The following is a 10,673-nucleotide window of genomic DNA, read 5'->3' on the forward strand; positions in this document are numbered from 1 at the left end:
AAAGCGCATAAAAAGCATAAAACAAGTTTATAAAAAATAAGCATAATGTGTCTCATGATCCTGTATCAGAGTTCTTCAGCTAAGTGTCCTGCACCTTTTCTGTCTGCGTCTCTGTCCGTCTGTGTGTCTCTGTGTCCTGCAGCTGCTGGACAGTGACCAGGAGCTGTACAAGAACTTCCCGCTGGTCATATCGGAGCGCTGGCAGCAGGAAGTGGCGGAGACGGTCTACGAGGCCGTCAACTCGGACACGGACAAGAACGAGGCTCGCAAGAGGGCCAAGAACAAGCAGCTGGGACACGAGGAGGGTAAAGATGATGACAGCGGCTCGGAAAATAATCATGCATTTAAAAAAAAAATTATACACACTTCAGGATATTTTTCTGTGTGTGCGTGTGCAGACTACGCCTTCGGGAAGGACTGCATAATGCACGGCTACATGCTGAAGCTCGGGAACCCGTTCCTGACCCAGTGGCAGCGCCGATACTTCTACCTGTTCCCAAACCGCGTGGAGTGGAGGGGGGAGGGCGAGTCACGGGTCAGTCCGCCTCACGGCGTGCACCTTTAAAGCAACGACAGGGAGCTCATCAAACACTTTAATGTCTCCATATATTTATTTAACCTTAAATAATAAATCAAAGAAAGTATGAGTTAGATTAGATTAGAGGGACAATAACGCCTATCTAATCTGATCTAGCTCATATTTCATCGACTTTATTGTCCTTGTGGGAATTTTGCCTCTGACTTCAGCGTCTGCAATATTTAAAAAAACAATAAAAACCACAATACACACGCGGTAAAATACAACAATTAAAGAAAAAAACACATTTATCTATCAGCTGAAGGCATGTCACGGCAACACGACAGGGACAAAGCACATCCAGCATTAGAATAAAAGCAAAAATGTTGTTATATTAGATTAAGATTATGTTTACACTCGAAAATAATGAATATTTGGGTCCAAAAAAAACCTGTCGTAGCACAGCGTGTTTTTCAGTTATTCATATACTGCTGTTATTGTGGACTTTTCAAATATATTTAAAATAATAGCTACTTTTGTACTTGTCAAACCTCTTTTGACCTAAATCAAATTGAAAAAAGACTAAAAATCCCACACGACAACAGTCTGTTTTCATCCATATTCATCTACTTTTCACATTAATTTCCCAGAGAAACATAAAGGCTGAACTGATTATTTTATAACGCAGACATGAGCATAATAACAAAAAAATAAAGAGATAACATCTAATGTAAGAAATTAAGATTTATCCTTGTTAGACATAATTTACTCAGGTATTTTTGAGGTCTTTAAATATTTATTTGTTGTTAACTTTTGCAAAAAATTAACTTTTAAAAAATCATCGCTACTGTAACACTGTGTGTAGTTTGTCCTTTTCATGTTGCCGTAGACAGCAGACGTTATTGCACACGTGCTGCCAGATAAAAATACGGTAAGCTCACCAATAATTTCGGGATGCTGCGGCGACTGGTGAGTGTGGTCAAAACACGTTTTTGTCCGCTCACAGTTACTGATAGTGATGCGCCTCCATATGATTGGCTCACAGTATTAAAAATAAGTCTTAATAATCTTTCTTTTTCACTCACTTCCAAAAAAAAGGTGCAGATTAAGAGTTTTACGACACGAGAAACTCTTCTGCTTTTACTCAACTCAAAGTGAAAGCTCCTTGTAGTTGCTTTAATCAGTGTGCATGTTCACGTGTCTTTTGCGTGTGTGTGTGTGCGTGCATGCGTGTGTGCGTGTGCGTGTGTGTGTGTGCGTGCGTGTGTGTGTGCGTGCATGCATGCGTGTGTGTGTGTGTGTGTGCGTGCATGCGTGTGTGTGTGCGTGTGTGTGTGCGTGTGTATGTGCGTGCGTGCGTATGCTGAAGAGCGTGCTCTGCTGCCGTCTGTCAGTGTTTGAACGTTGTCTGTCTGTCTGTCTGTCTGTCCTGACGCCACTGAAGGAGTCGTGGCTAAAACATTTTAAAAAGCAGAAAGAAGGGGTGAGTGTTTACACAAAGGTCCATGTCCCCGCTGTGTCCTCAGTGTGTCCTCAGTGTCCCCGCTGTCTCTGTGCAGAAGATGTATAGAGCTGTAGTCCTCCCTGCTTCAGACTCGGTAGTGATCTTCAGTCTTCGTGTCCTCAGACTGCTGCTGCTGTTAGATGAACATCAGGAGATTTTCAGAGCAGCTCTTTGTGTGAGGAAACTGTGAATTTCTTAAATTAAATTAAATCAAAAAAATTAAAAAATATAATAAATTTTTTTAAAAAATCCTGGATTTTCAGGCAACTCTTTGTGTCAGTAAAACTTCTTAAAAACTAAAATTAACATCATAATAAAAAATAGAGATTTTCAGAGCTACTCTGTATGGAAAACTGTGAAATTCTTAAGATAAAAAAAAACATTTCAAAAAATGTTTTTAGATTTTCAGAGCAACTCTTTGTATGAGCAAACTGAAATTAGAAAAAAGATAATGGACTTTTCTTCTGATAAGACAGTGATAAAATGATGCGTTAGTTATTATTATTATTATTACTATTGTCTAATATTTTGTAATTTTTGTAATATTTTACATATATATTTTTGGCACCCTAAACGCTGCGTTAACACGTGAGTTTCCCCATTGTGGGATTAATAAAATCGTATCTCTTATCTTACATGTAACAAAGCTTAAAGTAGCTTTTTTCTTTTGCCCCGTGAATGTGCACATTTTGATCAGCGTTAGATTTTATATTTTAATCTGCCACCAGCAGCTTATCACCATAAGAGCAGCTGCTGCAGAAGAGACTTACCTGCAGTTATGTGGAAAAACGTGTTTTATATCGTTCTCGTCATCTGCAGTCAGCCTGAAAGAGTTAAATACGAGGCTGAAATCCAGCACCCTGCACCTCCCCTTTAAATGCTGAAATAAAGTCACCGTCACCGTCGACTAAAAGTCTCCTCCGCTCGGCCTCCATGCACCTTCATCGTCTGTCCTCTGAACGCGCTCCTCACCTTTGCTCGCTTCTGATTGGTCAATTTTGTTCCCAGCAAAACCTGCTGACGATGGAGCAGATCGTGACGGTGGAAGAGACGCAGATTAAAGACAAGAAATGTATCCTGCTGCGCATCAAAGGAGGCAAGCAGTTTGTGCTGCAGTGTGAGGTACGAACGCAGCGCCGCCTTTACTCTTCAACATCCCATTTGTGAGGTAAAAGACAAACAGCTGATGTGTTTATTTCCTGTGTGTGCGTGTGTGCGCGTGTGTGCGTGCGTGCATGTCTGCGTGTGTGTGTGTGTGTGTGCAGAGCGACCCGGAGTTCGTGCAGTGGAAGAAGGAGCTGACCGAAGCGTTCACAGAAGCTCAGAAGCTGCTGCGTCGCGCCCCTAAAGTCATCGGGAAGGGCCGGGCCGGAGTGGTGGAGCTCTCCAAACCTCCCCTCACACACCGCAACAGCAACGGCCTGTGAATACACACACACACACACACACACGTATATAAATATATATATATATATATAAAACACACAGATACACACACACCTTTACACACACTGCATCCCACCTCCCTCCTCCTCCTCCTCATCAGCCGCAGGACGCTCGCCCCCCCGCAGTGTGTACGGACCACGCACACACACACACACACACACACACACACAAACGACCAATCACGACTTTTTTCGTCTGCCATGGGACGTCGCCAGTTCACCGAGAGGACGACAGAAACATTCGGGAGCATGTGAAGAACCTCTGCATGAATGTGACGAGGACAGACGCCCGGTCCTCTTCCTGTCCCTGTCCTCTCTCTCTCCCGCCGTCCCTCTCTCCACCTCAACGCCGCCGCCGCTCTCTCTCTCTTTTTTGGACCCACAGCAGCCGGACGGGCGAAAGGCGCGACCTCTCGGAGGCGGTGCAGAGGAATGTATTTCTGTAAGAATCAAACCGGCTGCTCGGCTGCTTCTCCTCCGTCCGTCGCTCCGCTGCTGAAGTGCTGAAGTGCCAACGCCAACTTTGACCTGAGTCACCGGAGCGCCCTGCAGGGCTGCACGGTGACGACATCGACCCCGGACACACGGGGGAGGAGGAGGAGGAGGAGCAGGAGGAGGAGGAGGAGGAGGTGGAGGAGGTGGTTGATCATTCCAATTCACAAGGGGACTAAAAACAAAGAGGGGTCAGGGGTCAGCGACAGCGTCGGAGGACTTTGGTGTCTTTTCTTTTGGAGTCAGTGAAGCGAGCGAATCACACCGTAACCCGTCATATCTTTGCTGTTTCAACTCTGACCTTTGACCTTTGGTTTGGAAGAATTTGGAAATTTTATTAATTTATTTTTGGTTATTTTTTAAAAAAATATTGTCTTTTTCTCTTTTTTTCATTGAGACAAATGTGGGCAATTTTATTAAATCTAATTTTGTTGATTAATTTTAAGATTTTAAGTAAAAATTTTGGCAATTTTTGTTCTTTAAAAGAAAACATCTAAGCAGTTTTTTTTTGGCAATTTTTGAAGAAAATCTGTAATTTTTAAAATTATTTTCCTCCTCCCAAATCCTTGGACCTGAAGGGAGTTTAGACGAAATATTTTCTCCAAAAATTACACAGCTGTAAGAGCCAAAAACTCTAAAAACTTTAATTAATTATTTGCAAATTTCATGATTTTTCCAGCATTTTATCTGATTTGATTTTTTTGCGGTTCGAACCCTCTGATGAGTGGTTTTTTTTCAGTCAAAGTTCGGAACAAAAACGATACGATAAGTTGAAATGTGATTTGCTCGCCATGTTGACTCCAACAGAAGCGACACCAAAGTCCTCGACCGCGTCACCGACGTCTCGACCTTTTCAGCTTTTCGGTTTCCTCGTCAGCAAACGGGACGTACGAGGACCACAGACTCTTTGCGGACGGGCTCCTGCGCGGTGTACGATACGGCGTCCGAAGACGGGGACGCTCTGAGGAACGAGGCGAAGGAGGAGGAGGAGGGAGGAGGGAGGAGGAAGAGGAGGGAGTGACTCTGAGTGTACATAAGAAACCCGTTCTCTCTCTCTCTCTCTCTCTCTCTGTGCATCTCAGTGTTTTAGTCCGTGTTTGCATTATCGGGGACTTCTCTGTCTGCCTGTTCGCATTCAGTTCCCGGCTTTACGAGGAGAAGAGGAGGAGGAGGAGGGTCTCTGTCCCCCCCCGACGGGGGGGGGGGGGGGGGGGGGGGGGGGGGCGGCTTTCAATCACTCGCAGCGTTTACCTCAGTCGGACTGTGTCGGTTTGAGGCCTGAAACCTCTTCGAGGGCCGAGCGTCGAGCTCCGTGTCTGTTTGTGCGTCGTCGCGGCGCGGCGTCTTTTTCATCGTCCGGTTTACAGTTTCAGCTGCGTGCGAGCGCAGCCGAGAAGGAAGAGCTGAAGCTAATTAAAGGAAAAATCCACCCTGAAATACACCAAACCTTCACAGAGGCATTTTACATACATTTTTCATTTTATTCATGAAGGGTTCGTTTTTTTAGTTTTTGCACTCATTGCCACATCCTGCCTCACGTGCACGAAGATCTGAGCTGTAAAAAATGAGAAAAATAAGACAGACACTTATTTCACTGTCAGATATCTGTCGGTTATTTTTTTGATTAATTGATTTATTATTGGGTCTAAAAACAACAAAAAATGGTAATCAGTGTCTCCCAAAGTCACAGATGACGTCCTGAAAATATTTTCAGTGTTCTGTCTGAAAGGATGAGAAAAATCAGAAAATCGTTTGAGGTACAAAATTATTTTGAGATAAATTTTAATAATAAATAAAGATTTTCCATTATTTTTAGAAAATGTCTCATTATTTCAAGATACTGATTCATTTTGATAAATAACTCATTATTTTGAGAAAGTATTTGTTATTTCGAGACACTAAATCACTTTTAAGTAATTAATTATTTTAGGAAAATTTCTCAGTATTTCGAGAGAAGTAACTTAGTTCTTCAACTTTCTGATAATTTTGAGATGCCAAATCATTTCAGAGTTTCTCATTAAAATAACTTGCCTTTTTTAAAAAAAAATAATTTTGGCAGTAATTGGCTTCCGTAGAGGGTCCACAGTTACCTGAAATAAGAAAAACGGCGTCAGCAGTATCCGTTTACCCATTGAAGTGTTTGAGGGTGGAGTTTTCCTCAGAATCTACGTATGATTTTATATTTTTTGTTCTTAAATGTGACACAGTTCAGATGAGGTGAAACGTTTTCAAACGGAGCTTTTTTCGCCGAAGTTTTGACTTCTGAAGGGCAGAAACGCGCACAATCGTGTTGTGGAGCACGCGGCGGAGGAGCGTGAGGAACCGATTCTTCTAGTTGGATACATTGATTAATTTCAGGGTTTTTAATTTGACATGCAGTACCGTGTCCTCGTCTGTGATGTCCATGCATTTCCGGAGCTGTGATGTGTGACCTACAGTAGGAAAAAGGGTTGATTTAGGGGTGCATTGTGATTTATTTTTATTTTTTTCTTTCTTTGTAGCCTTTAACCAGTCAGGGGGAGATATTATCGTCTTATAGAGAAATTTTGCCACCTCTCAAGGTGTCTTTTATTTTTGTAAACCAAAATGGTTTTTATTGTTTTCATTGAAATTTATGTATGTTGCACCTTTTTAGCCCGATGTGTTACTTAAATAGTTGTTAAATGTGCCAAATAACTGTCGCTGATTGAGTGGAACCAATGGGAAGCCTCCTTTTTCTGAACTTTTTGAACCCTTCTCGCCACATCAAAAAAACTTTGCGATCTTTGAAGGGTTAAAAAAAACTGTGACCAAACTTTTCTCTTTTTTTTTGTTCTTCTGGAGAAGATTTGTGTGTGCGCGCTCGCTCTGGCTTTCCACCGCGTTGCCATCGGGGGACTCTCGACACGCCATCCGGCTCTCCGAAACTTTCCTTTCACACCGTGTGTTTGTCATGTGAGTGTGTGAGCTTCATTATCTCTGTACGTTCATGCCGTGGACTTTTTTTTTTCTCGGTGGTCAAACACTCTGCTCAAACACACGCTCAACACAATTTAAAAAGGATGGCATATAGGAAAAAAATTCAAAGTATATATAAATATATGTGTATATGAAATGACGAAAAATGCTCTAGGTTTATTTAAAAGATTTAATGTAGAAAACAAAATGTTTCGGGGAGGTCGGGGGTTTTGATGTGAGTATAATTGTTTGTGGTGAAGACTTCAGCTCAAATCTTGCACATAAAGACTTTAGATATTGTACCTGCGAGTTCCAGATGATTATTTTTGTTTGAATACAGGACTCTCTTTGCTCTTTCATATTTATTATTGCGTGTGTGGGGAGCTCTCTCTCTCGCTCCGTCTCTCCTCCACGTTATGAGCGCTCAGCCGAGAGCTCGCTGTAGAAAAATCCTCCGGTTTACACCCATCAGAAACTCTTTTTTTTGTTTTTTTTTGTTTTTCATATGCCACAGACAAACACAAATACTACTGGCTTTGGGTTTATTATTGCCATTAAGGTTATGATAATACTGATATATAATTGATAATATTATTCAATGATTATTATAAATTTATTTTATTTCGATGATTTTTATTTTTTTGTTTTTCGAGACAGGTAGGAAGTTGCGTGTTGGACTGCTTGTAAAAACAGTTCATGAATAAAAATCCTTTTTCCGTGTTGCTTCCTGTCACGTTTGCTTTGCTTTTGCAGGTGTGTAACTGGACTCATATCTCCGACTTCAAAATCTGAAACTGCTGTCTGACTTTTTTGTTTTTTGGGGACTGTTCTTCATCAGAGTACGGAGGTGGCCGCGGTGTGACTTTGATTTGTTGTTGTTTATTTGTTTGTTTTTTTCTTTATATCTCTCGGCAGCGGCGATAGCTGTGGCCCGAGGCGTTATGTTTTCAGGTTGTCCATCTGTCTTATTCCTGTGAACAAGATATCTCAAGAATGTCTGAAGAGAATTTCTTCAAGTTTGGCACAAACGTCCACTTTATAATGAATTAATTAGGGTTTGGTGGTCGAAGGTCAAGGTCACAGTCACCTTGCATCTGTCGCATTCTGGTGAATACGATATCTCATGACCGCTTTGAGGAAATGTTTTTAAAATTTGGCACAAACGTCCTCTTGGACTCAATGATTAACTAGATTTTGGCGGTCAAAGGTCAAGGTCACTCTGAACTTGCATCTGTCTCATTCTTGTGGACTTTTCTTTTTTAAGAATGTAAGGAGGGGCTTTTTTTTTCAAATTCGGCACAAACGTCCAATTGGACTCAACAATAAACAGATTCCATTTTGGTGGTCAAAGGTCAAGGTCACACTCACCTTTCATCTGTCACATTCTGGTGAATACGATATCTCATGAACACTTCAAGGATTTTTTTTTTCAGATTTGGCACAAACATCCGATTAGACTTAATGACGAACTAGATTTTGGTGGAGAAAGGTCAAGGTCATTCTGAACTTGCATCTGTCTCATTCTTGTTGTCTTGTTCTTGGTTTTTTTGTTTTTTTATTTTCAAGAATGCCAGGAGGGGGTAATTTTTTTCAAATTTGGCACAAACGTCCATTTGGACTCAGCAATAAACCGATTCCATTTTGGTGGTCAAAGGTCAAGGTCAGTTTGACCTAGCATCAGTCTCAATATCTGGAACATGATATTTCAAGACCAACTTGAGAGAATTTCCTTAAATATTGCTAAAACATCGACTTGGGCTCAAGGAAGAACGGATTTGATTTTTGGTGAATAAATGTCACTGTGACCTGGTCTGTCTCATTCTTATGACCAGGATCTCTGAAGAACGACCTGAGAGAATCTCTTTAAATTTGGCACAAACATCCACTCAGACTGAACAAAAAACATAGTAAAATTTGGTGATCAAGGGTCACTGTGACCTTGTATCTGTCACATTGTTGTAAATGTGATATCTCAAGAACACCTCGAGGGAACGTTTTTTGGGGGTTTTTTTTGGCTCAAACGTCCACTTTGACTCAACAATGAACTTAGCAGAATTTGGTGGTCAATTAATTGACAACTCAACTCAGTGATTAAATTGTCTAAATTTTAAAGTGAACCGATGTTTGGAGGTTTCACAGTATGACAATCAAGAATTTGGGGGCTTATTGTCTTTATTCGATGGTTTGTAGCCTTCAGCACGCTACAAAAACAAAGTACCAAAAGATATTCGTAATATGTTAATTCATACGGAGTATAAACAATGAAGTTTGTGCATCATAGTTTATTACGCTCCCTTTTTTTCATAGATATTTATCGGATGTTTAAGTGATACATTGGCCACTGAACTGGAAATGTCCCGTTTCATTTCTGAAATCTTGAGTTTGGTTTTTCTAGAAAATTCCAGATGTTTGCAGATGATGTTTTTTTTGAGCGGCGGCTTCAGACGGAGCCGTTAGAGGAGGATTTCCTCGAAGCTTTCAGCACCGACCGGCATCCAGAACAGAACCGCCGTCCCGCGAGTGAAGTACAGAGGTGAGTTGGATTAAATTACAGTTTATGTTCTTTTTTATTCAAATTCGAATCCACAATAAAATATCTCAGCAGCTGTTTAGCGGTTTACCACGAGTTTGTCTAAAACAGCAGCACTGTAGCTCAAACGTCTCTGTAGTGCAGCTCTGAGTTACTGTTTGAATCTTTTGCAAATAAACATCATAAACTGCAGAAACGGCAAATTATAAAACATAAATCACTAATTCAGTTTATAAATCACAAAACACTGCGGCGAAATAGAAAACGGCAAATCACAATACACGACAGAAAATCACAAAACATAATACTGACTTTATTAAGGACAGAAAAAGGCCCATAGCGTATAAAAATGACAATAAACAATTACAAAAAACACCAGAAATTCACTAAATACAACAGCTGTTCAAAAGTTAAATGTCAGTTTACAAAACAACAGAAAACCACAAAATGCAACAATAAAAAAAACAATTGATAAAACACCACAATTCACAAACTATAAAAATAAAAAAAAAACACAATTGAAAAAATACAACAATTCAAGAGAAAACCACAAAAATAAAACAAAAAACCCCCAAAAAATTCAATAAAAAAAAAACAACTGATAAAACACAACAATTTACAAAACACATCAACAATTCAAAAACAACAGAAAACCACAAAACACAACAGCAAAAACACTGTGGCAATTCTCAAAACACAACACTTCAAAAAACAAAAAGCCAGTTCGTGACGTACGACAGTAATTTCAGCGTGTTCAGGGGCTTTTCACGCCTACTCGGTGAGTTAAGGGTTAATTTCAGCTAAATCACACTGAATTTGTTGAACAGTGAAAAAAAACCTGAGGCGACTTTTTAAAGTTTCCGTCGACTTTTAATGAGTTTTAAATTGTGTTTTAGGATGAAAATCTTTGTTTATTTGAATAAAGCGCGCTGCCTTTGGTGATTGCTCATTTGTATGTAAACACGTAAACATAAACACGTAAACATAAACACGGAAACACATAAACGTAAACACGTAAACATAAACACGTAAACACATAAACATAAACACGTAAACATAAACACGTAAACATGTAAACATAAACATGTAAACATAAACACGTAAACATGTAGGTCTGCTGACCCTCCTCTCAGAAACCAGGAGCCTCCTCCTGCCCCTGCTCCTCCTCCTCCTCCTCCTGCTCCTCCTCCTCCTCCTGCTCTTCCTCCTCCTGCCCCTCCTCCTCCTCCTGCTCCTGCTCCTGCTCCT

General features: G+C 40.7%; 1 protein-coding gene across 1 annotated transcript in view; it reads left to right on the plus strand.

The window, feature by feature from the left end:
* LOC121960125 (beta-adrenergic receptor kinase 2-like) overlaps positions 1-4,325 on the plus strand; it is an 8,310-nt gene extending 3,985 nt beyond the window's left edge. The window contains exons 2-5 of the mRNA XM_042509726.1: positions 143-305; positions 399-535; positions 3,030-3,143; positions 3,287-4,325. Of these exons, the coding sequence (XP_042365660.1) occupies positions 143-305; positions 399-535; positions 3,030-3,143; positions 3,287-3,448 (576 nt within the window). The 3' untranslated portion in view covers positions 3,449-4,325. The remainder of the gene's footprint in view (positions 1-142; positions 306-398; positions 536-3,029; positions 3,144-3,286) is intronic.
* Positions 4,326-10,673: the final 6,348 nt, after the last annotated feature.

The sequence above is a fragment of the Plectropomus leopardus genome, chromosome 20 (genome assembly GCF_008729295.1).
Source record: "Plectropomus leopardus isolate mb chromosome 20, YSFRI_Pleo_2.0, whole genome shotgun sequence".
NCBI classification, from domain to species: domain Eukaryota; kingdom Metazoa; phylum Chordata; class Actinopteri; order Perciformes; family Serranidae; genus Plectropomus; species Plectropomus leopardus.